This window comes from Plasmodium gaboni, chromosome 10 (assembly GCF_001602025.1).
Source record: "Plasmodium gaboni strain SY75 chromosome 10, whole genome shotgun sequence".
NCBI classification, from domain to species: domain Eukaryota; phylum Apicomplexa; class Aconoidasida; order Haemosporida; family Plasmodiidae; genus Plasmodium; species Plasmodium gaboni.
Genome location: NC_031490.1, coordinates 878,834 through 906,072, shown reverse-complemented (window position 1 = coordinate 906,072; position 27,239 = coordinate 878,834). Strand labels below are relative to the sequence as shown.

At 21.1% G+C, this 27,239-nt stretch overlaps 8 protein-coding genes across 8 annotated transcripts; 4 read left to right on the top strand and 4 right to left on the bottom strand.

Annotated features, from left to right (window-relative positions):
* Nucleotides 1-2,029: 2,029 nt before the first annotated feature.
* Nucleotides 2,030-11,821, top strand: PGSY75_1023900 (chromodomain-helicase-DNA-binding protein 1-like protein; the record flags this gene model as incomplete). Its single annotated transcript, XM_018786011.1, has 1 exon — nt 2,030-11,821. One exon carries the CDS (start codon nt 2,030-2,032, stop codon nt 11,819-11,821), a length of 9,792 nt encoding a protein of 3,263 aa, XP_018641628.1.
* A 778-nt stretch (nt 11,822-12,599) lies between these two features.
* Nucleotides 12,600-14,832, bottom strand: PGSY75_1023800 (hypothetical protein; the record flags this gene model as incomplete). Its single annotated transcript, XM_018786010.1, has 2 exons — nt 12,600-14,400; nt 14,609-14,832. The coding sequence occupies 2 exons, from the start codon at nt 14,830-14,832 to the stop codon at nt 12,600-12,602; spliced, it is 2,025 nt and encodes a 674-aa protein (XP_018641627.1).
* Nucleotides 14,833-15,732: 900 nt separating this feature from the next.
* On the bottom strand, nt 15,733-18,036 carry PGSY75_1023700 (hypothetical protein; the record flags this gene model as incomplete). The annotated part of the gene is made up of 1 exon (XM_018786009.1): nt 15,733-18,036. One exon carries the CDS (start codon nt 18,034-18,036, stop codon nt 15,733-15,735), a length of 2,304 nt encoding a protein of 767 aa, XP_018641626.1.
* An 808-nt stretch (nt 18,037-18,844) lies between these two features.
* Nucleotides 18,845-21,617, top strand: PGSY75_1023600 (hypothetical protein; the record flags this gene model as incomplete). The annotated part of the gene is made up of 8 exons (XM_018786008.1): nt 18,845-18,868; nt 19,028-19,063; nt 19,153-19,189; nt 19,280-19,388; nt 19,515-19,917; nt 20,065-20,845; nt 21,110-21,273; nt 21,561-21,617. The coding sequence occupies 8 exons, from the start codon at nt 18,845-18,847 to the stop codon at nt 21,615-21,617; spliced, it is 1,611 nt and encodes a 536-aa protein (XP_018641625.1).
* Nucleotides 21,618-21,655: 38 nt separating this feature from the next.
* PGSY75_1023500 (hypothetical protein) lies at nt 21,656-21,949 on the top strand (the record flags this gene model as incomplete). Its single annotated transcript, XM_018786007.1, has 1 exon — nt 21,656-21,949. One exon carries the CDS (start codon nt 21,656-21,658, stop codon nt 21,947-21,949), a length of 294 nt encoding a protein of 97 aa, XP_018641624.1.
* A 28-nt stretch (nt 21,950-21,977) lies between these two features.
* Nucleotides 21,978-23,571, bottom strand: PGSY75_1023400 (putative HORMA domain protein; the record flags this gene model as incomplete). Its single annotated transcript, XM_018786006.1, has 7 exons — nt 21,978-22,010; nt 22,144-22,220; nt 22,371-22,472; nt 22,556-22,775; nt 22,893-22,932; nt 23,361-23,400; nt 23,496-23,571. 7 exons carry the CDS (start codon nt 23,569-23,571, stop codon nt 21,978-21,980), a joined length of 588 nt encoding a protein of 195 aa, XP_018641623.1.
* Nucleotides 23,572-23,590: 19 nt separating this feature from the next.
* PGSY75_1023300 (hypothetical protein) lies at nt 23,591-24,690 on the top strand (the record flags this gene model as incomplete). Its single annotated transcript, XM_018786005.1, has 4 exons — nt 23,591-23,596; nt 23,845-23,974; nt 24,376-24,453; nt 24,665-24,690. 4 exons carry the CDS (start codon nt 23,591-23,593, stop codon nt 24,688-24,690), a joined length of 240 nt encoding a protein of 79 aa, XP_018641622.1.
* Nucleotides 24,691-25,537: 847 nt separating this feature from the next.
* On the bottom strand, nt 25,538-26,509 carry PGSY75_1023200 (orotidine 5'-phosphate decarboxylase; the record flags this gene model as incomplete). Its single annotated transcript, XM_018786004.1, has 1 exon — nt 25,538-26,509. One exon carries the CDS (start codon nt 26,507-26,509, stop codon nt 25,538-25,540), a length of 972 nt encoding a protein of 323 aa, XP_018641621.1.
* Nucleotides 26,510-27,239: the final 730 nt, after the last annotated feature.

Genomic DNA, 27,239 nt, shown 5'->3' with positions numbered 1-27,239 from the left:
TTTTTTTTGAACTTGATAATTTTCAAATATATAATATACAAAATATTTATGCTTTCATTTTTTTTTTTTTAATTTTTCATTCATTTCTCATTTATGTTAATTTCATTTTGATTTTTTTTTTTTTTTTTTTAAATACTGAACAGTTCATGTAAAAAAAAAAATTTTTTTTTTTTTTGGGGAGCTATCCCTGCACACACAATTTTTTTTTTTTTTTTTTATATACACATGTATATAATAATATATATATAAAATTTTGCACGCACGCAAAAATATATATATATTAAATATATATATATTAATATACATTAAAAAAAAAAAAACATAATATATATATATAATATACATATATATATACATATATTATTATATACATATAATTACATGTATTTTATTTTATATATACTTACCATATACACATATGTGCGTATACATTTATATGAAAATTTAGGACAAAAAAAAAAAAAAAAAAAAATCACTAGTAACATAAATGTGTATATATTATAAATATATATATATATATATATATATATATATATTACATATTATATATATAATAAATCGTTACTATATATATATATGTATGTGTTAATATAAATTCGAAAAGTGCAAGTCAGATAAAAAAAGGGAAAAAGTTTATAATATTTATATACAATTTTTTTTTTATATTCATATATTATCTGGTGCATAAAGACGTTATACCTATATTATATACCAAGAAAAAAATAAGAGAAAACAAGATTTACAAAATAAGATAAAAATATAGGGCGATTTATACTGCTATTTATTTCTGGAATAAGGATGTTTTTTAAGGTATAGAAATTATCTTTAAAAAAATGAATAATAAGAAAATAAATAGAAAATGTATATTATATAATAAAATAACATAATATTTTTAATATATATGTAAATATACAAGTTTTATGCATAGTTTGGAATATTATTGATTTATGAGATATATATAATTATTTATATATTACATATTTTTATATATTTATTTAAAGTATAATATATTATATGAATATATATATATATATGTATATTTTTATTCTAAAAAATATTGTAGTATCTATAGTTCAAATGTATGATTAATATACGATCCTTTTATTTTATTTATTTATTTTTTTTTTTTTTTACACCAATGTATTATGAATATATGTCTTTTATTTAATAATAAATTAATTTAAATATAATTAATACTCAGAATAATTTTTTTAATATTATATGTATCATTTATTTTTTTTATTTTTGTTTTTTATAGCATTTGGAATAAGATATTGATATGAATATTTTAAATGACGAAAGGAACTTATCTAAATGATAATTTAACCCATTAATATATATATATATATATATATATATATATATATATATATATATATATATTGTACAAGAGACAGATTAAAAATAGTATTATAAGTGTATATATATTTAAAAAATAAAAAATAAAAAATAAAGTGAACAAGCTGCTTTTTTATATATTCAAGTTTATTAAGATTATAATAAATATTACCAAGAAAACAAAGTGCAACATTTTATAAACCAAATACAAAAATATATATATATATATATATATATATATATATATATATATATATATTTGATGGTAGAAGTGGTGATGTAATTATATTTATATGAAATAAGTTGGACAGAATATATTATTCATTTATTTTATTTTATTTTTTATCATTTATATATATTTATGATCATATTGTTCATTTATATATATATATATATATATTTATTTATTTATATAAGAATTAATAAATATGTTGTAATTATACTGATAACAATGATTATATATTTTGAGTAATATAAAAATAAAAGTTATATAATAATAATAAATTATACAGAAAATATTTTATATAATTTTTTTTTTTTTTTTTAATATAAGATAATTATATTAATATATTAAATAAAAGTAAGATAAAAGATAAAGACAAAATTAGATAAAGGAGGACTTTGAAAAGGGTATGCCTAAAATACAACAACAAATGAGAAGTACATAAATATTAACCTGAATTTAGTTACAATGAATAATAATTCTAATATTAGAGAGGCGGTGCCTCATTTTAGTACTGATAACAAGAATAATGAATCAGAGAATTCAATAATGAAAAAGAACTTGACATCCAATTTTATGGGTCAGGTAAATAATAATAAGAACAGTACTACATGTTCCTCAACTTATTTAAATAATACAAATAATATGAATATATCAAAAGATAAGAATTATAATTCTAATATTAATAATGATAATAATGCTTCTATTAGTATAACAAATAGTTTATTGAATAATGATCAAAATATGTCTATGAGACCACAAATGGGAATGAATAAAAACTGTGGAGGTGGTTTACATAATTCATATCAAAAATCTTTATTATCATCTTATAACATGAATAATATGTCGATGAATCACTTGATGAATAATTCTATTAATAGGTATAATTCGTTAAATAATAATTATCCTCATCAAGATATGAATCAAACAAACATGAACATGACTAATATCAAATCTGCATTGCAGAATAATAATAATAATAATAATAATGATGTGAAAGGAAATAATATGAAGCAAAATAGTTATATGAATAATAATATGAACTATCAAAGGAATGATATGTTAATGCGAAATAATTCCAATTCGTTTAATATGCCAGGAAATTTTTATCCATATAATAATAGTAATAATAATAATAGTAATAATAATAATAATAACAATAATAATAACAATAATAATAGTAACAATAATAATAGTAACAATAATAATAACAATAATAATAGTAACAATAATAATAATAACAATAATAATAATAGTTCATATTATGGTGCATCCTCAGTAATGGGATTAAATTCCAATACAAATAATATGATGAACAATACATCATTAAATAATAATTTTAATAATAATATGGGTGCAGAGAATAATAACAAAACGATGAATTTATTAAACAAGACCGGAGGAGGAAATTTAGATAATACATCACACCAACCAATGAAATCATTACAAAGTACTGTTAACTTAAATAATAGAAATATTAACAATATGAATAATGTTAGTGGTAATAATAATAGTAACTCAATAAATTCGAATAATATAAATTCTAATAGTGTTTTTAATAATAATAATAAGGGTGTTGGTAGTTTTATTTCCAACCCTAGTATGAATGTTAAAGGTATAAGCAATGTATGTAATATAGCATCATATAGAAATAATACTTCTTTTGAAAAAACCAATAGTATAATAGATAATAATATGAGATATATGAATGTATATAATAAAATGGGTTATAATAATAACGTTAATGATTATCAGGCATATGATAACTCATCAGCTTTGAATGATAACTTAAATAATAATAATAAGGACAAGCAGGGAAAAGAGGAAGGTAGTGGAAATAATGAAAAAAATGGTACATCAAACACTATGAATAATGATAATAATAATAATAATAATATTGGAGATTCCAAATTGAGAAAAAAAAGAGGAGAGAGTTTTAATACCAAAGGGATAATAGGGAATAATGCTGAGTCCATGATATTTAAAACATATAAAAATAATGACATGGACGCAAATAATAATAATAAGAATAATAATAAGGATAGTATTATGAATAATTTATCAAATAATAATATTGGTGGAACAGCATCTAATCCATATAATTTATATTCGAATTATAATTTGAAATATGCAATGAATATGGATATGTTCAATAATAATAATAATATGGGTTCTTTTAATATGCTTAATAGAAATATAATGAACAATCACTTAAATAATAATAATAATTTTTCTGGTATGTCCATGTTTAATAATATGGGTGATATGAATAATAATAATAATAATAATAATAATAATAATAATAGTAGTAGTATTTTATATAATAACATGAACAATTTTAATTTATTAAATTCATATAATAATAATGATAACAACAATAATATGAATAGTATTGGAGTAGGACTTAATAGATATAATGCATACAAAAGTATGGAAAATATAAAAAATTATAATGAAGCACTTATGAATGGTGGTGCAGGTAATAATAATTTAAGTAATCTTATGAATATGAGCAATTTTAATAACATGGTTTATTTAAATGGTCATTCGTCTATGAATGAGATGAATATGAGATTATTAAATAATGCAAAGTTTCTTCCAGGGAATATGGGTTTGAGTAATAATAATTATTTGAATGATTCTCAATATATGAATAATAATGAGAATTTATATGGAATGCTGTATAATAATATGGATGATAAAAATAATACGAAATATTCAAGAAAAGGTTCGTTAGGAGCTAAACAGCAACAACAGCAACAACAACAACAACAACAGCAACAAGGGTTATCAACGACCAAAGGTAGAAAGTCGACATCTCAGAAGAAGAAAAAAACCAAAAGTGCAACAACAGGATCAGTAGGAACATTAAATGGTTTAGGAGTTGGAGAAGAAAAATTAAAAAAAGGTGTTGCTGGAAAAATAGGTGATGATTTTATTATGGATAATAATGGTGATATAGTAAATGATGGAAATCATGATGACACTGATTTGTATGTGAATACTTATGTGAAGAAATCCACAACGACCAAAAGTAGTACAAGAAAATCATCTTATTATTATGAAACTGCAGAAGATAAATATAATGAGAAGGTTCGAAAGAATGAAAAATATGACATATTTGTATCTCCAAATATTGGAACAATTGAAGGAGGCCGAACGAATTTAAGACAGAGGAGGAAGGTGCATAATTATGCTCAAATGGAAGAGAATTATTTTGAAACCGATGAGGAAGATAAGAGGGTTGATGAAGAGAAATTTTTATTGCGACAAGAAAAGCAGAGTATGGGAGGAATAGATCGAGTATTGCATCATAGAAAGATATTAGATTATGATAAGATAAATAGTATAAGTAATAATCCATATTTGTATATAAATAAGAAGAATAAGTTGAAGGAAAAAGAGAAAAGCTCAAATGGTAATAAGGAAAAAATGGATGGATGTGAGGATAGTTCAAATAGTGGAAAGGTTAATAATGATGAGAATAATGAAAATGTAAAAGATGAAAATGTAAAAGATGAAAATGTAAAAGATGAAGATATAAAAAATGAAGATGTAAAAAATGAAGATATAAAAAATGAAGATATAAAAAATGAAGATGTAAAAAATGAAAATTTGGCTGATAATATAAATAATAATAAGGATGAAATGACTAAAGTCGATTGTAACAAACAAACGAATAATAATGGAGATAACGATGATGGAAATGGAGTTGATGAATTTTGTGAAGAAGAAGATATTGAGGATATTAATGAAGTAGAGTTTTTAATAAAATGGATAGACAGATCTCATATTCATAACTTTTTTTGTACTTATGATTATTTGAAAAATTTCCATGGTATAAAGAAAGTAGACAATTATATTAAAAAGATAAGGCAATCATTTCAAAAGAGAAAGTTTATGACAGCTGATGAAATAGAACAAGAAAAGATATATTCTGAGATTAAGAAGCAGATCGAAATGGATGCTATCCAAGCAGAAAGAATAGTTATGCACAAAATTAGTGATATTACAAATGAGCAAGTATTTTTAGTAAAATGGACAAGTTGTGCTTATGACCAATGTACGGAAGAAACGAAACAGACATTAATTGATCATGGATTTGGTAAATTAATTGAAGAATATTTTGATAGGGAAAGTAAAATATATGGTATGAAAGCTATGGCAAGTGTATGGAATAGAGGACCTTTAAGTGTTACTAAGTTTGATCCTTATCATGAAACTCCATTTTATTTAAATGAGAAAAAATTAAGAGCTTATCAATTAACAGGATTAAATTGGATTGTGAGTAGAATGAAAAGAAATTTGAGTGTACTTTTAGCTGATGAAATGGGTTTAGGTAAAACTGTCCAAACTATTGCAGTTGTTGGTCATATGTTATATAAAGAAAAATTGATTGGTCCATATTTAGTTATAGTGCCACAATCAACTGTTGATAATTGGTTGAATGAATTTAAAAGTTGGTTACCTCAAGCAAATGTAGTATGTTATCATGGAAATGCTGTAAGTAGAGAATTAATTAGAACTCATGAATTAAAAAAGGTTTATGTACCAAATAAAGGATATCGTTACAAATTTGATGTCTGTATCACTACACCATCTATATTAAATAGTGTTAGTGATGTAGAGTTATTGAAAAAAATGCCATGGCAATTAATGGTAGTTGATGAAGCACATCAATTAAAAAATAGACAATCAAAAAGATTTATTGAATTAAAACAATTTATGGCAGAATCTAAATTATTATTAAGTGGTACTCCCTTACACAATAATTTAGAAGAATTATGGACCTTGTTACATTTCTTAAATCCACAACAGTACACTTACTATGAAACCTTTCAAAAGAAATATAATGAAATTGAAAATACAAGTTTGATTGGTGAAGCTAAACAAAAACAATTAATACAATTACAACATGAATTACATGAAGTTATATTAAGAAGAGTTAAAAAAGATGTCGAAAAATCGCTTCCAAATAAAGTTGAACGTATATTAAGAGTTGAATTATCCCCTATACAGATTGAATATTATAAGAACATTTTGACCAAAAATTATGAACAACTAGCGAAAGCTTCAGGGGGTGCAAAAAATTCATTACAAAATATATGTATGGAATTAAAGAAGGTATGTAATCATCCATTTTTATGTGCTGAACCGTTAGATAAGGATGAATATAAAGAACGTTTAGTTTATTCTAGTGGAAAAATTTGTTTATTAGAAAAGTTATTAATTAGATTAAAAGAAAGAGGAAACCGTGTATTAATTTTTTCTCAAATGGTGAAAATGTTAAATATTTTAAGTGAGTATTTAACATTAAGAGGATTTAAACATCAACGATTGGATGGTACGATGACCAAAGAAATGAGAAAAAAGGCAATGAACCATTTTAATAGTAAGAATTCAGATGATTTTGTATTCTTATTATCAACAAAAGCTGGTGGTTTAGGTATTAATTTAACATCTGCTGATACGGTTATTATATATGACTCTGATTGGAATCCTCAAAATGATTTACAGGCAGGAGCAAGAGCACATCGTATTGGTCAAACGAAGACGGTTCAAATATATCGTTTAGTAACAAAAGATTCTATTGAACAAACCATATTAGAAAGAGCAAAAGTAAAAATGGTGTTAGATACATTGGTTGTTCAAGGTTTAAACAAGAAACAAAATGACAATGTGAATTATGTAGGTGGGGAGACTGGTGGTTCATCGAATGGTTTTACAAGAGAAGAATTATCTAAAATATTAAAGTTTGGTGCTCAGAAATTATGGGAGAAAAACAGTTCTAAATATTCTCCTCAAAAATTGGATGAGGACAAAAATGCGATAAAAGGGGTAGATGTTGATTTAGATAAAATTTTGGAAGAAGCAGAAATAAATGAAAATGCGAATAATGCAAATAAAGAATTAAGTTTGAATTCTGAATTGAATGCATTACAAGGTTCGAGTAATTTTTTTAATAGTGGAAATAGTTTATTTGGAAATACAAATTTGGTTGGCACCAATGGGGCCACAGCAGGAAGTGGAGGAATAGCAGATGATTTGTTAAGTTCTTATAATAACATTACAGAATTTAAATATGAGCCTCCAGCAAATTTGAAGAGTAATATATATAACGATTCAACGAAAGCAGACGAGGTAGATGAAGAAGAGAATGATAAAGATTTTTGGGATAAGACCATACCATTAGAAGAACGATTAAAATTGAAAAGAATGAAGGAGGAAGAATTATTAGTACATGGTCCAAGAAAAACGAGAGCAAAAGATATGAGAAGTGTATTATATATGGATCATGGACATTATAATACGGTTTCATCTCATCATAATAACAATGCTCATGGAAATAATAATGAAGATGAGGATAGTGACGAATTTACCATCAAATATAATGATAAGAATAGTAAGCATTTAAAAAAGAAGCGACAAAGAAGAACATCAACACATATAACTGAAAAGGACAAGTTTAGATTATATAGATCATTGTTAAAATTTGGAAATCCAAGTTTGCGTTTGGATGACATTCAAGAGGATGCAAAATTGACTAAGGTAGACAAGAACGTAATATTGACAGAATTGAATATAATTGTTGAGACTTGTAACGAAATAGTTGAGAGGGTATCTAAGAATGAGTCCGTTGATGATAATAAAGCGAAAGGTTCAATTAATGATGTGGATGATGTGAATTCCAAAGATGATGGTGGTAATAAAATGAAGAAAGGAATAGAAGAGGAAAACCCAGGTGCCTCTTTAAATACAAAGGATGAAGAGGATAATAATGCATCTACAACAGGAAGTAATAATGTAACAACAATGTCTTGCGACGATTCGAATAAGCAAGATGATAATAAAAAGAAAGTTGAAGAAGAAGGAGAGAAGGATGATACTTTGACGAATGATAACAATGCAAAGGAGGATGAAGAAGTAGGAACGATCGGAACGGTTGTGAGCAAAAGAAGGCGAGGCAGTACATTGAATAGTAACAGTAGTAGTGTTATGAATCATGGTATGAGAACTCGAGACAAGGCTTCCAAAGATGAAGATAATAATAATAATAATAAAGAAGATGATGGTAACAATAAAGATAATGATGATAACAATAAAGATGATGATGGTAACAATAAAAATGATGATGATAAGAATAAAAATGATGATGATAACCCTAAAAATGATTGTAACACCAAAAATGATGATAGTGTGGAGGATGAACTTTTGCTTAATCAGAACGATGATGACCAATTAAATACTAAAAATAATGAAAATTCGAATGACGAAAGTGACGGCGGAAATAATAAAGCGAAAGGGCTAGATAAAGGGAAGAAAATGGATGCATACACCTTTTTTATAGGAACAAATAGAGCAAATGCTTTAGATTTATGCCAACGACTAAAATTATTTGAAGCTTTACATAATTTTATTAAAGAACAAAATAATGACAATGAGTATAGTTTTAAGTTGCCACTAAAAAAATGTGATGAAGTTACAGGAGAAGATGAGAATGGAAAGAATAACGAAAAAGAAAAATCCGAAAAGGAGGAAAAGAATGAAGATGGAAATGTTAAGAATAAAGAAGTAGAAGAGAAAAATAATATATGTGTAGATGTGATGATTGATTCTTCAAAAGATTATTTAAAATTGAAACTTCCTGATTGTATATTTAAACATATAAGAGATTTGACATCAAAAGATGTAAAATCATGGACAAGAACAGATGATGAAAATTTAATTAGAGGAGTATATGTATATGGTTTTGGATCATTTAATGAAATATGTGCAGATGTACATTTGAATTTGAGTCATATGAAAAATATAAAATGTGATAAGGTTAAAATGAGATGTGTGAGAATATTAAGGATGATAGAGGAGGTGTATAATAATAAAGGGAATGAACAAAGTGGATGTAGAAAACGTCGTAGAACGAAAAATAAAAATAGTATTAATGTGGATGGTGTTACAATGGATGGTATTATAAAAAAAGAAAAGCGAAAATATAATACTAGCAGTAATAATAATAATAATAATAGGAATTTAGATGTAGATGTAGATGCATATAATGATGATGTTGATGGGGGAGATGATGGTGAATATAACGAATCTTCAAGCAAGGGTCATCTAAAAAGCGGTGCCTTGATTAAGGTAGATAAAGGAAATAACAATAATAATAATAATAGCAATAGCAATACTACAAGTAGACTTAGTAGTAATAGAAAAGGTGTCCATTACGGCAGAAGAAGTAGTGAGCGTATGAAATTTACTCATTTATTAGTTGACAAGAATAGTGCTAGTGCTATTAGGAAAAGGAGAGGTTATATAAAAAGAGGAAGTGCATCAGGTGTATCATCGAGCAATATTGGTTTAGGAGGAGTAAGTGGAAATTTTGTAGATGAGCTAAATGAAGATATCGAAGTAGAAGATGATTTTATAGAAACACAAGAAGATAATGAAAATAGTAAACATCATCATAATCAGCATAATAATTCTAAAAAAAGTAAGAAAAAAAAACATATTAATGTATCAAAAGATGATAAAGAATCAAAAAGGAAACGTGGACATAATAAATTGAAGGAAGAAGATGATGAAAGAGGATCAAAGTTTAATGATAATGAATATAATGATGATATTATTGACGATTATAATGACGATTATAATGACGATGATGATGATGATGATGAAATTGATCCCAACTTGAAAAGTTTACCATTAAGATTTCCTGTAATTGAAAAAAGGAAAACTAAATCGACAATATTAAAAAATGCAAAGAATGAAACGATTGTATGTATTGAATCTTCTGATTCTTCATCATCTACTGAAGATAAAAGTATAAGAAGTAAAGAAGATGAATATGACGAAGAGGAGGAGGAAGACGACGATGATGAAGAGGATGATGATGAAGAGGATGATGATGAAGAGGACGACGATGATGAAGAAGAGGATGATAAAGACGAGGATGACGATGATGAGGAGGAAGAAGAAACTGGAAAAAGGAAAAGACGAAGAAACAGTAGATATTATAATAGGAATAATAAATATAATAAAAATAATGAAATGTTAGATACATCAAGTGTGGGTGCAAATGGTGAATATAAATATGAAGATGGAGATACTTTGGAACGTAAAAAACGTAGTAAAGTGGTGGATAAGAAGAAAAAGAAATTAAAAAGGCGAAAAAAAGAGAAAAAAGACAAGAGAAAAAGAAAACGCAGAAAGATAGTTGATGAAAATGAAATATTTGATAAAATAAAAAATTTGAATATAAATGATATGGATTATGAAGAACAACAACATTGTATAAAGAAGCTTGTAAAGAAATATATGAAGAAATATAAAAAATTATTAAAATTAATAAAGAAGGTAATATTATTATCTGTAGAAAATGCGAATCAAGTGAATGAAGAGGAAAATCAATCACAGCTGGTGGTTCTTGAGCAGGATCAACAAGAGGATGTATTATTATCAGGAAGAGGAAGAAGAACCAGAACGGGTACACGAACAAGTACAAGAACAAGTACAAGAAGAGATATGGATTATAAGAAAATGGAAGGAGGAAGAAGAGGAGGAAAATCAACAAGTGATATAACAACTACCAATTCGTATGAGAAGGAAGAACATATGAACAATACAAATAATAATATTAAGTCTGTGACAAAATTATTATCACCTCAAGTACTTGAAAAGATTGAGGAATTTATAATTTTTATTGGTAAATATATTGATAAATTTTGTTATATATGTAATGATGTTGAATGTAAAGAAAAGTTAATTCAAGCTTCATGGGAGTATGTTTCTAAATTTGTTATTATAATGGATAGTAAAAATAATAAAAGTACTACTACTAATAATAATAAAACGAATAGCAATAGTAGATCTAAAGGCAAAGGTAGTATTAATACTGTGAAAATGAATAATTATGAAAGTGTGAGAGACATATATAAGCAATGGAAAGATAAGATGCAAGTTAAAGGTAGTCATGAAACCAATCATGATGATGATAATAATAATAATGTAATAGAAGATGAAAAGGTATTTATAGAATTTTTTTATGCAAAAAAAGTATCATTTAATAAAACCCATACAACAACAGATAGTAATTATATGAATAATAATTTGTATAGTAATAGTAATGAATTGTTATATAGTAAGAAAGGAAACAAATCTGAAGAGTCCATGTTGTCTAGGGTTAGAAGAACTGAATTATTGGAAGAAAATAATATGAATATTAATGATTCTAATGAATCGATAAATGAAGAATTGGAAGATTAAAAGGGTGGATAATACAAAATAAAAAAATAAAAAAATAAAAATATAAATATAAATATAAATATAAATATAAATATAAATATATATATATATATATATATATATATATATATATATATTTATTTATTTATTCATTCATGTCCATATTTTATTTAATATCATAATTGTTTAGGGGCAAAATACTTTTTTGTTTTAGATTGTTATAGCCAAAAATATTTTTGTATGAATTATAACTTTTTTTATCAAATGAACTAATTTAATATTTTTTATTTAATATATGTCATATATATATATATATATATAATAAGAATAACAATAAATAATAATACAACTATTATATGTGTAGATACAATTTTTTTCTCTATATGAAAACATTTTTTTTTATTTATTTTATTTATTTATGTCCTTTTAATCTAATGTTATATTGTTACCAATAAATTTTTTTTTATTTACTTGAAATTATATATATATATATATATATATATAATAAAACGTATATATCAATCATATATATATATATATATATATATATATATATATATATTATGGATGGATGTATTTTTTTTTTTTTTATTTCATTTTATTTATTTATGGATATTTTATATTTTATATTTTATATTTTATATATGATGTAATAAACTTTTTTCACTTTTTAAAAAGTATTTGAAATATTTTGATGGAAAAAAATAATATGCTTCAGAAGTGTAGTACATAAGAAAGATAATACAACTTATTTTATATATATATATATATATATATATATATATATATATGTATTTTCTTATAAATAGAAAAGGAATGCCTTTTTTTTGTATTGTAAGGAAATTTTTTTTATATCTTCAATACTCTTATCAATATTATTAAAAACAAAATTGTTTTCATTCAAAATAATATCTGAATCGTCTATATTAAACAAATTATAATAAGAATTATTATTTATATGTTCATTATAATTTGAATCCTCTTTGTTACTATTAGTAATAGAATTGTCTTTTTTTCTTTTTTTTTTCTGTACATTTTTTATATGAGGTGTTATTTGGTTATTTGTTAAGAGAGCACTTTGGTCTATATTATCATGTGGATATTTTTCATCTTTATAATCATGTGGATATTTTTCATCGTTATCTTCATGTGGATATTTTTCACATTCTTGTTGAGATATATAATTTTTTTCCTTTTGTTGATTCCTTAATTGTGATTGTAATTCATTTTGCTTGAGATATATATTTTCAATAAAAAATTTTTGACTATTAAAAATATTTTTTTTTTTTTTTTCCTTTGATAAAATTTCGTTTGTGGTTAGATAATTCTTATTGTTCATATGATGATCAATATTATCATTATGTATAGTATTACTATGATTATTATTTGTTTCATTTTGCTTGTGAGGATTTTTTAAAAATTGGAATGTGCTGTATGAATGTTTAAGATTTTGTGCTTGAAAATTTTCAGGAGTTTTTTTAATACATTGTATTTGTTTGTTATGATCTGAATAATTTTCATTTACCTTTACAATATTATTACAAGTTTGATTCAGTTTCATTTTAATATTTTTTAAAAGTACATCTTTATATGTCTGTTTGTTTTTTTTTATATTGAATTTATTACAACTTAAGTTATGATGATTATGTATATTTGTTGTATTAAATTGAATGGGAAATTTTTTTTTTTTTTTTTTCTTTTTTTTCTTTTTTGTATTATTTTCTTCTTTTTTAGTTTGTTCGTTTGTTATAGTATTTGAATTTATATTATCTTTATTGTTTATAAAATGGTTGTTATTATGTTGATTTTTTATATATTTTTTATCTTTCTGAATATTTTCAGATATATTAACATTATGATTATTTTTTATAATAAACTGATCATGTTGTTTATTATATAAAGAATTATTTATTTCATTAGTTTGTTTATTTGGGTAATAGTCTGTATTGTTGTTAATATAATGATGAGTTGTTTCTTTTAATTTATTATAATTATTATGAACATTATTTTTTAATTTAATGTCTTTAAGAACATTAGAACTCTTTTCTGTAATTTGTTTTATATAGATTATATCATCATTTGTATAAAAGTTATATAAAAATCGATTCTTATGTATTTCATGATTTTTATAAATGAAATCATTTCTTTCGTTGATATATTCTTTAACATGATTAAATATATTATTATCATTATTATTGTTATTATTATTTATATCTTTTATAGAAATATAATAATCTTTATTTCCATCTGGAATATGATATAAATTTTTGTTTTCTTTTTTTTTATTATATCTTTCATTAAAATTAAATTTTTTAGTTATATGTTTAAAAGCATTAGTAAATTTAATTGCACTGATATTTTTTGATAACCTTCTTTTTTTTAATATCTCTATATCACCATCACTAGAACATTTTTTAATTTCACTATCTTCAAAATAGCTATCCCATGTTATAAATCGATTGTTTAAAAAAGTTATATCTGTCTGAATATATGAATTCTTGTATGTTTTTCCTTTCCTCCTTTTCTTTAGGAGTTTATCAATTTCTACATACAAATTTTCATTGCGCACGTTATCTTGTTTGTTTTTCAGTAGCTCGTATCTTATATAAAAAACAAAAAGGTTATACAAACATATATACATATGTATATATATATATAATATAAATTGTTTAATGTATATATAACAACTATATAAAATTACAACCATTCATTTGTTTTTTTTTTTTATTTGTTTTTATTTATTTATTTTTTTTTATTTATTTTTTTTTTATTTATTTTTTTTTATTTTTTTTTTTTTTTTGTTCTTACTTCCTATTCAAATTTCTTTGTAGCTTTTCATATTTATATTTGATTTTTTTTAATTTATTTCTTAATTTTATATTCTCAACAGCAAACCAATTTTTTGCACCTTCCTTCTCTTCATACAATCCTCCTTTCTCTAAAATTTTCTGATTCTTAAAAGAGGAATCATCATCATCAACATCAATATCATCTGTCACAGAACTGAATGAACATACACTGTCTTCATTCATTATTTTTTCAAAAAAAAAAAAAAAATTACATTTAAATTTAAAATCATTTTGGTTACAAAATAAAAAAAAATAAAATATATATCAAATATATATAAAATATATATCAAATATATATAAAATATATATAAAATATATATCAAATATATATATATATATATGTATGTATGTGTTTATGTGTTTATTTATTTATATATATATTTTTTTTTAGAACCCTTCTCTATATTTATAAAAAAAAAGATCATTGTGTGCGGAGAGCAGTTGTATGCATGCATATTTTTTTAAATATTATACTTTTATACAACATGTAATTTTTTTTTTTGTTTATTTAATAAATATTTTAACAGTTCAAATTATTACATATGTATATATTTTTGAGGTTTTCTTATATTTTATTTTATATATATATATTTTTTGTTGTTGTTGTTGCATGTGTTGGTTATGAAGGTTTAAATAATAAATTGAAGCAATAATAAATGTAAAAATATTATATATATATATATATAATATGTTGTAGTTACATATTTTATAAAAATAAAAAGAGAACAAAATGTTATCATTATGTCATATGTATATATGTGTATAGGTGTATATGTATATATTTTTTTTTTGGTTCATATAAAAGTTGGAGAGGTTTAAAAAAAAAAAAAAAAAAGACACATAAACAAAGGAAAATAAATAAATAAATATATATATATATATATTTAAAAATGTGTACAAATATATGCATATATATTGTTATGTCATTCTCTTATCCCTTGATGTATATATTATAGGAACAGATAAGGGGCGATATTATTAATACATATATATATATATATATATATATATATATATATTTATTTATTTATTTATATATTTATATATTTATATATTTATTTATTTATTTTCCCGTTTAATATTTTATTGTGGTCCGTTTTGGTTAAGAGAAACATTTTGAGTACTTTCAATATTTTCTTGTGTGTTTTCATTTTTTTTTTTTTTATTTCCAGTTAAATATATAAGAATAATAAGAGAAAGAATAAGTAAAGAAAAAAATACACTTATTAGATTAAGAGATTCTTTTGTATTACATTGAGGTATATTTTTAATTTCACAAATATGAATATCTTCTTGACAACAAATAAATTTGTTTATACCTTGAGCATATAATTCAATACCATTAATTTCTTTAGGTTGATGATAAAAAAATCTTCTAAAGAAACTTTTTTTATAATTAATATAAGTTTGCATGTCATATAATTGGAAAGCTCCATATGCATGCACAGTACAATTTTTGAATGATAAAAATGTTTCTAAAGGTACTTTAAAAAAAAACAAAAAATGATATACTCCTTGTTCATAAACAAGATTTTTTTCATCAGTATATTTATCTTTTTTGTTTATAAAACATTGTAATTTTAATCTACCTTTGATAGCTTCTTTAGATGGATTCCATATATGTACTAGCACTCCACAAGTATCACTATGTAATTCATTACATGAATCTGAAAATAATATATTAATAATTCTTAATTCATTTAATGTTTCTATATAAAAAACAGTTCCATCATATAAATTTTTTTTTTCTTCATCCTGAATATTTCCATTACTTCCTATTACATGATCGCTAAATGTTTTGTATATCTTATCAAAATAAAAAGAAGATGTATTATTATAATCATTATTATTTCTTTCAGAATTATTAAATGTGTTGTGTATATTATTATTATGATCATCATCATGAGAATAATTATTATTTGTATGGTCCATATAATGGTCCTTTTTTTTTTTTTTTGACTTTTCCATTTCTACACTTTGAGTTTCTTGGTGATTATTATTATTATTATTATTATTTTGTTCATTCATGATAGTTAATATAAATTCTGTACGGTCCTCCTTATAATATTCATATGCTATATAATGATCTACATTTGTATCTGTAAAGAACTCAACAGATCTTTTATTAATTACGGATTTTATATCATAATTTTTTTTTTTAAAAATATAATGAGGATATTTTCCATTAATTATAGGCAGTTTAGTTACGATTTCTTCATTACCTTTAGTAATTTCTTGAGCTGTATTTAAATATGATTCAACTGTATTCTTAATACAATTAATATTTTCTAAACAGTTTTCATTTCTCCATATAGATAGATCATTATAACCTATTAATCCACAAACATTATATCTATCAGATACATATGTAATAGGTATTAATATAGATTTTTTTAGACAAGTGGAATCTGTATATTCACATTTTGTTTCATCATTTTCAATACATTCAAATTTTAAAGCTTTATTATATGAACATCCATATTCCAATGTATCATATTTTATATTATATAATTCATCAGGATAAAATGGATATAATAAATAATTATTATATATACTTGGTATATTAATATTATCAAAAGCAGATGAAGAGGAACTTATATTAAATGTTTTTTTATCAAATAATTTTATTTCTTTTCTTGAATCATCTAAAACATATCTAAATGATATAATATTATTTAAATTATTTTTTTTTTCTTCATATAATTTATAATAAGTTGAAAAATCTTTTTCTTTTTTTATTATATTTATATGAAATATAATAAATATTTTCACATCACTCATAAAACGAAATATAGCATAAAATGGCAAAAGATGTCTTATACTTTTTTTTACAGCTACAATTCTTTCTTTATATAATTTTCTATTACTTTCATTATCATTAACACATTGTAATCTCATATTTCTTGGTAAACCTCCATATATATTACTATTAGATTCAAATGTTGATGATGTATCTACACATGAACAACATATAGAAAAACCTTTATCATTGAAATCTTTAAATGTTGGTATACTTAATCTATCTTGATTATTAAATTTATATCCTTCACATCTATCTTTACCTCTTCTATTTTGATTTTCATATGTATCATCACCTTTTTCATAAAATGCCTTATAATGATATGTAGATTTTTCGGGTGCTATCTTTCTATACGTCATAGGATAACCTATTATTAATTTATGCTGATGTAATATTAAATAATATTCTTCATTCATATGTCTTAATAATAATAATATCCTTTGATTATTTCCTATCTTTACTTTTATTTTTGTTTTATATTCACATTTTTCACTTGATTCACATTTTATTAATTCTTCTTTATAAGCAGAAACTCCTTTCTCTTTTCTTTGACCGCTGAACGAAAAAGTTTTATCTTCATAACTCATAGTACCTCCTTCTAAAGCGTGTAGGATCTGTGTAGAAAATTAAAATAAAAAGAAACAATATATATATATAATATATAATATATATTATATATATGATAATATATATATGTGCATTCTTTTTATTTTTATTTTTTAGAAAAGCACCCTATTTTTACTATACCCTTTTATCGCGATATAAAAAAAAAAGGAGAGATAATTCTTTGGATATAATATTATATAAAAATATATATATATATATATATATATATTATTTTTTTTTTTTCCCTTTTATTTCCACTGTTAGAATTCTTATTCTTTTGTCCTATATTTTTCTGTTCGTAAAATATATAATTATATTCAATTATATATATATATATATATATATGTGTGTCTAGGTTATAAATATGAATGTATATTATATAATTAGGAAGGTTAATAGCTATTAATATCATAACTAAATATATATATATATATATATTTTTGATCGAGAATGATTATATATGTCTTTGTCTTTTTATATTCATTTTATCAAATTGTTTAATATATAATATGAAAATAAAAAAATTTAAGATGTTTTTTGTAAAAAAAACATAAAAATATTTAAATATATATTATTATATGACAATAAAAAGGAAAAAATAAATAACCTAAAAAGTATTCAAACATTAATCATATATATATATATATTTATATGTGTATGTATTTATTTCATGTTTACATGGAGATAACTACATAAAGGGTACTATATCATTTTGTCATTCTATAATCCATTTTCATTTTCTTTAAATCACCTTACAAACGTTCAAACAGGAAAAACATTATTCAGACAATGAGTGAAGATGATTTTTATAATGTTAAAATTTATATAGCATTATTTTAAAAAATAACAATAAAAATAAATAAATAAATAAATAAATTAATTAATTAATTAAACCATTTTATATGAAATAACAAATATTTTGTGAACTTTTTTTTTTTTTTTTTTTTTTTTTTTTTCTTTCTCATTTTGTAGAATCTAGAGAATTTTATCGAAGAATCTAAAAAGAGAGTAATATAAAATAAAAAAGAGAGATTTACAGATAAATCGTTTCATAATATATACATATATATGTATGTATATTTTTTTTTATTTTGAAGATTATAGAAAAAGAAAAATTAATAACAAGCGAAAATGGTTATTAATATATATGTATATGTTTGTATCCAAAAAAAGAATTACAAATACTTAATATTTTATTTATCATCACTTAATAATTTTTTGTAGATGAAGAAATAGATAATATTAAAGAAGAAACACAAGAAATTCAAGAATATAATTATACTAGTTTAATGATCCCATCTGATGTAAGTTCAGAGAATAAATCTGATACAAAGTATTTCAAAAATAAAAAAAATAAAAAATATGAAAATAATATGACAAGTAAATTATATATGTGTAAACATATATATATATATTATATCCGTTGTAACAATTTTATATTTTATATTTTATATTATAGCGAAAATGTGAAACAAGTGCTTAACCTTCAAGAAAGCATGGACATAGAAAAAATAAAAGAAAAGAAAGAAAAGAAAAAGAAACAAGAACTACTTAAAGATATTAATTCTAGTGATATCAGATATGAAAAGAAAATAAAAAGAAAGAAAAAAAAAATATTTGAAAATAAGAGATCTTCAAAAAAAAATAAAAATAATATAAGAGATTTTATTAATTTAGAAAAAGATATAATTATTACAAAGACATTAATGTATAATAAAAAAAAAAAACTTGATGATATATATAAATATACTAGTAAAAAAGAAAAAACTATAAACAGCTTAAATGAAAATATGATTAAAGAAGCAGCTCATATGCAAGAATTGTTAATAGAGAACTTTAAAAAAACCGAGGATCTAATCAAAGTAAGGGCAACAAATAAGAAAAAAATAAGAAAAAAAAAGAAAAAAAAAAAGAAAAAAAAAAAGAAAAAACACAACGCACATATATATATACATATATACATATGTGAACATGTTGGTGTATTCATCTGATCCATTTTACTATTTCAGAAATTTGAAGATATTAGCTCCAGGAAGAAAAAAAAAAAAAATCAAGTACAGTCGTTGAACATTGAAATAAGTAAATTAGATGTGGAACTTGAAAAAAAAGAAGAAAAAATAAAAGAGCTAGATAAATATAAATTTTTTCTAAACAAATTAGCGAATTGTGAAAAAAGTGATGATATGGAGTCGAGTGAAAAAAAAAAAAAAAATATTGATGATTATGATGATAATGATGATAATGATAATAATGATAATAATTATAATAATAATAATAATAATCATAATGATAATAATGATGATGATAAAAATGAACAATCCACAATTAACAATATGAATGAGAAAATAAAAGAAGAAGACAACATTTTTTCCAGAAAAATGAAAAAATATATTAATAATTCTCAATTATTAATAGACCATTTTAATTTATTGGAAGAAAAACATTTACAATTAATTGATGATACTCAAAATGCTGAGTATGAATTAGAAGAATATGAAAAGAAATATGAAGATAAAAAAAAAACATATGATATAAAATATAAAGAAATAGATAAAAAAATTCAAAATATTAATAATTTTATTAATGAACATAATAATAAAATTATCGAATATGAAATACTTATGAAAAATAAAACAGATCATATATCATTCAATAATATAAATAATAAAATTGATTTTATATGTACACAATTTTCTTATGATATTATCAATACTAATGAAATAATGAAAAAGTTACAACTATTAGAAAATAAAATTTATTCTTATATTACAACACTTACAAAATACACAGGTAATTTTATGGCAAATGTATAAAATAAATAAGGGTTTATATGTATATGTATAAATATATAATATATATATATATATATGAATATTTTTTTTTTTTTTTATTTTATTTTATTTTTTTGTATTTGTCATAATAATTTATTATTCCCTTTTGGGATAAAGTTTTATTATTTATTTTTTTTTACATAATAATATAAAAGATACAATTATATATCCATATATCATATATATATATTTTTTTATTCATCCATTTTTTTATTTTTTAAAGAAGAAAATAGCCAACTTGTGTATGAATATCAAAGGGAAAGAGAACAAGAAAGGAGGAAGCAAATGAGATTTGAAATAAATTTGGATAGAAAAGGAAACAATCAAAATAAACAGTTAAAGAATAAAAAAGTTAATAATAAAAATTTCAACACAAACACGAAAGATGTAAGTCAACAAAATGTAATAAATGTGTATATGTATAAACCTATGTATCCATATATATATATATATATATATATATATATATATATATATATATATATATATTTAATATATATTAAATATATTTATGTATTTATAAAATGTTCATTCATATTAAATTTTATTTTTCATTAACATGAATAAAGGAAAAAATATATTTGGGCACATTAAGAATAATTCAAAAAATTTATACATCATTTTTTTTCTTATTTTCTTATTTTATTATTTTATTATTTTACTTTGAAATGCAGAAAAAGGAAAAGCGTGAAAACATATATACAATATTTGAAAAAAATTTATTTAAATAAAAAAATAATAATATTTATATAATTTAAAAAAAAAAAAAATGACTACACAAAAACAGAAAGATAAAAAAAGGAATTTCAAAATATTGTTTGAAAGAAGAATTATTTTATCACATCAGAATGAAAAACATGTAGACAAATCTATGTATGCATTTTATGGGATATGCTTAATTATTTTTTCCGTATTTATTATTTTATTTTCAACCATGTTTTTTTTTTTCAATATGCATCCTTATGCTTTATATTATTATGTTATAACGGTTGGTACTATTCCGATTTATATTTTATACAAATATTTCACGTGGATATTTTTACAACTATTCAAATATTCTTAAATGAACAAATATATTGTGTTCTCATTCATTATGTGATATTTTTTGGACTTTCCACGTATATCTGTAAATGTGGGGTAAATAGAAATGTGTGTGTATAGTAAGGATACACAAAAGTTATCCTATTGATACATACATATATATATATATATATATATATATATATATATTTATTTATTTATTTATTTATTTATTACTTGGCATATATAGTTTGGCTCATTGTTATCAGATATGTTCATACTCTTTAGAATTTTTTTGTCAAATACATCCAAATCTTAATATAATTAAAAAAAAAGAAAAAAATAGAAAATATTTGAAGGTATAAGAATAAAACATATAACAAAATATATGTACATATTAAGCATACATATATATAAATATATATATATATTTATTTATTTATTTATTCATTTATATTTCCTACTGTCGTATGAAATTAATTCCCAGTCATCTTTCAAGTTGTCATTTACAGTAGTGTTATTTTCAGAATCTCTCAAATAATCAAAAGATATTTCAAACGTTTTTTCTAATAATCAAAGAAAAAAATAATAAGTTAAAATGGATACACTTTTATATTTTATAAATTTAATATATTATTTTATTATCTACCTTCATCATAGTTTTCATATATCTGCATTTCAACATATGTAAAAAAATCCCATATAAATTGTTCTAAGGATAAATAATTAAATGGAATCTTATAACTTTTGTACAACTGCTCAAATTCAATAGTATATATTTTTAATATTTTATTTTCCAAATTTTTTAAAATTATTCTGTATTTATATAAACTTTTATTCAACAAAAATTTGCTTATAGGATATAACGCCTAAGAAAAAAATATATATATATATATATATACATTTATATTGTATATATTATATTTTTATTATTTATTTATTCTTTCTTTTTTTTTTTGTGTGTATGTTTGTAGAGAAATATTAACCTGTTGTATATATTCTTCTACTCGTTTATTTGTACAGTGCCTACATAAAAAAATTGAAACGTTAAAAATTATATATATAATATGCACATTTATATATTATATGTATATATGTATTTATTTATATATATGTAGAAAATATATTTTATTTTATTTTATTTCATTTCATTATTTGTTTATTTTTTATTTTTTTTTTTCCTATATACAATAACATATTATTAAATAATAAAAATTATATGTAACACGATTAAGTATTATTTGGTACATATGTTATTATTTTTACATTTTTTTTTTTTTTTTTTTTTAAAGAACATATATATATATATAATGAACATATAATTTTTATATATTTAAAATATAAGAAAAAATATAAAAGTTTCCATTATTTTCATAGTGTATTTTTTTTTTTTTTTTTCTTTTTTTCCTTTCGTCATTTTTTTTTAATCATAATTTTATTTTATTTGTATTTACCAAACTAAAGTATTGAATTTTCTTTTCTTCTCAAAATATTCTGTAAAGAAAAAAAAAAAAAAAAAAAATTAAATATTTATAAATAAACAAGTTTCCTTTATTTACAGATTATATAAAAATTTTTATTTTATAAACCTGAAGAATAAACATTTGTTAAATAAAGTATCAGATGAGTAAAAGCCTCAATAAAATCTACTAAATAAGTTTCCATTTATGCCTTTTCTTGAAAAATGGAGGTAATATATTATATATATATATATAACATATATATATTATTTTATATTAAAAGCAGTATATTTCTTTTAGTATATGAAAAGAAAAAAAAGAAAATATAATATTTATTTGTATTGTTATTTCCATTTTTATATGTTATATAAATATGTGTAAATCATGTGGTATATATATATATATATATATATATATATATATATGTTTTTTTTTTTTTTTTTTTTTTTTTTTTTTTTTTTTTTTCTTACTAATTAAGGGTCAAAGAAGTTTAAAAAAAGTAAATGTTTATAAGCGTCTACCATATTTGTACGTAGGAATGTTTTTTATTGGAGGCTTACTTGAAGTAGTTTTTTGTTCAACCAATTATTATCAAGTTTATAATATTGGTATGTGAAAAATATGAGCTTACATATATATATATAATATAGTGGTATATATATATTTATTTTTATTTTATATTATTCATTTTTTGTTTTATTTTTTTATACTATATATTTTATAAATATATAAACATATATATATATATATATATATATATATATATTATATATGTATTACATATATGTAATATATATTTTTTTTTATTTATAAACATGCAATGATTTGATAAATACATAATATAATATACATATGTATGATATATATATATGTATGTATAAAGAGTGCACTATATTTTATAATATGTGTCAATATTTAGCCTTTCATTTTATTTTATTATTTTTTTGTATATACCCTAATTATTTCCTATATATATTTTTTGAATTTTTTTTTTTTTTTTATGTTGAAGGTGAAAGTGAAAAAAAATTAGATGGTGACGTAACAGAACTTATGAAAAGATATGAGCTTAGACAAAAAATGAAAGAAAGTATAGAAAAAAAATATATATGTGTATAATATTACATATTTTTCAATAATATTTCTACACTTGATATATATAATACATAAAATAAATAATCTATGTAGAAATATAAAGAACATATATTTTTACGTAGAATATGTGAGCATTTTATATGTATATGCTTTTATTTATTATTTTATTTATTTTTATTTATTTATTTATTTTTGTCATTTCATAGAGGCTACACAAATATCGGAAGAATGATTTTTTTAAAATATAGGGAATTATTATTTGTACCATAAAAAAAAAAAATTTAATATTAAATTATGAACGTTCATAATTTTTTAATTTTTTTTCAATATTTGCACACGATTAAAATATTTAATAAGAAAAAATATACATAGTATATAAATAATATTTAGTATATCATATATATATATATATATATATATATATATCATTTTATTTAATTTTTTTGTATATAATTATGATATATCCCATATGTTATTGTCTGGGTGGGATTTTGTACGTTTTTTTTTGGTGTAGCCTTTCTTGCTGTTATTGTCTATATAAAGTTATGTACTTTTCCTTATCAAAATATTTAGCATACAAATATGGATAAGGTGGTCTATTTAAGAGTAATGTGAAGCATTCTTCAAAATAAATAAAAACAAAACAAAAGAGAAAATTGACACAATTCGAACTAATCTGAGGACATAAATAAAAATATATATATATATATATATATATATATATATATATATTATACGAAAATGTAAATAAATATGAAGTTTTTTTTTTTTTTGAAGTTTATATACAATCATAATGATTTCATTTTTATTAGTATAAAGGAAATATTCCTTAAATCAAGTATACACCAAAAAAAAAAAAAAAAAAAACACAAATATGTATATGTTCAAATGTTTATGGATTTAATTTTTTTTTTTTTATATTTTTTTTACTGAACAAAACTTTTCATTCACATAATTAAAAATTTTTTTAAGATCACCCAAAAAAAATAAAATAATAAATAAATAAATAAATATATATATATATATTTATATATTTTTTTTTTTTTTTTTTTTTTTGATGGGCAAAGATATTTTACATTTTATGATAGCATATTTTGCTTTAAGATTGCATTAATCTGGTCGTAGTACATCTGAGCAGCGTTTTGAGGGTGAGGATTTTTTGTTATAGCTCTTCCAATATTTATAAGAATTTTTTCATAATTTTTATGATATCCATTTATTAAGGTTTTATGTAAGTCTCCATTTTGAGCTCCTATTCCTGGTGATAGAATATAACAATTTGGAAAATAAGTTCGTATATAATTCATTTCATCATAACTATTTGCTCCAACAACAAAACCTATAAATTCATTATTTTCTTCTAGATTTAAACAACTGGACATATTTAAAGCTTCTTGTGCCATAATTACATATGCTTGTTTATTATCTAATGAGAGATTTTTTTGAAATATAGCTGAATCAGGATTAGTCGTTTTAATAAGAACAAATGCACTATAATATTTATTTTTTTCTTCATCATAACATATATCTTTTAACATATTTGTTCCCATATATATATTAACAGTACATGAATCACTCTTTAAATATTCGAATATAAATTTTCGATAATTTTTAACTGTATTTCCTATATCATTAATTTTCATATCTAAAATTGTTGGGATATTTAATTCATATATATAATCAAACACATTCTTTAATACATCTATACCTACAGATCCATAAGGAATATAAAAAGCAAAATTCATTTTATAAGTCAAGGCATATTTATTTGTTTCATTAATTATATAAAAACAAAAATGATTAAAAAAGTAAAAAAATTCTTCACTCTCTTCTTCTCTTATTATATTATTAGGTAATTTCAATAAAATATCCTTCTTTATAGATATATTATTTATATACTTCACCTTCAAATTTTTCTTTATATTTTCATAATTATTCTCTTTCTCATTCTTCATAAAGTTCTCAATATCCTTCTCATCAGGATCAATTCCAATGCATAAACAAGTGTTTACTTTATTCCTTCGGTTTTCTAATTTTACTTTAAAACCCATTCTTCAAAAAAATGATTTTAAAAAATTAAAACGTTAAAAATGAGAAAACAATAAATAAATAAAATAAAATATAATAAAATATAATAAAATAAATGATTTTAGAAATATCACAAATATATAATATATATATATATGTATTTTTTTTTTTTTAATTTATATTTTTTATTATAATATCTCTTTTTAATAAAATTATATTTAATTTATTAACTCTGTGGATTTTTAAAAAAAGTACAAAAAAATTAATACATATATATCTTTATACATACATATATGTTTATTATGTGGAATCAATATGTAGAACACATCCTTTTAATATATATATATATATATATATAATATTTATATTGGATCATTTTTATAAAGAACGTCATTTCATTATTTTTTTTATTTTTCTTACAACAAGATGTAGAATATATATATATATATTTATACTTATATATGGATATTTCAAAATATACCACATAAAATATATAAATAAATAAAATACATATAAAATTTATTATTATATATCAAATATAACTTTCGATTATATTATCTTTAAAACATTAAGTCTTCAAAGATATTACTATGGAAATATAAAATTACTAAAAATTACTAAAAAACATAATTCTCACAACAAATATTTTATGTTATCATATATGTTTTTTTTTTATTTTCTAAGATATTTGTACAATTATATAATATAAAATGCTCATTTATTAAACATAATTATATTTTCCTACAAGGAAAG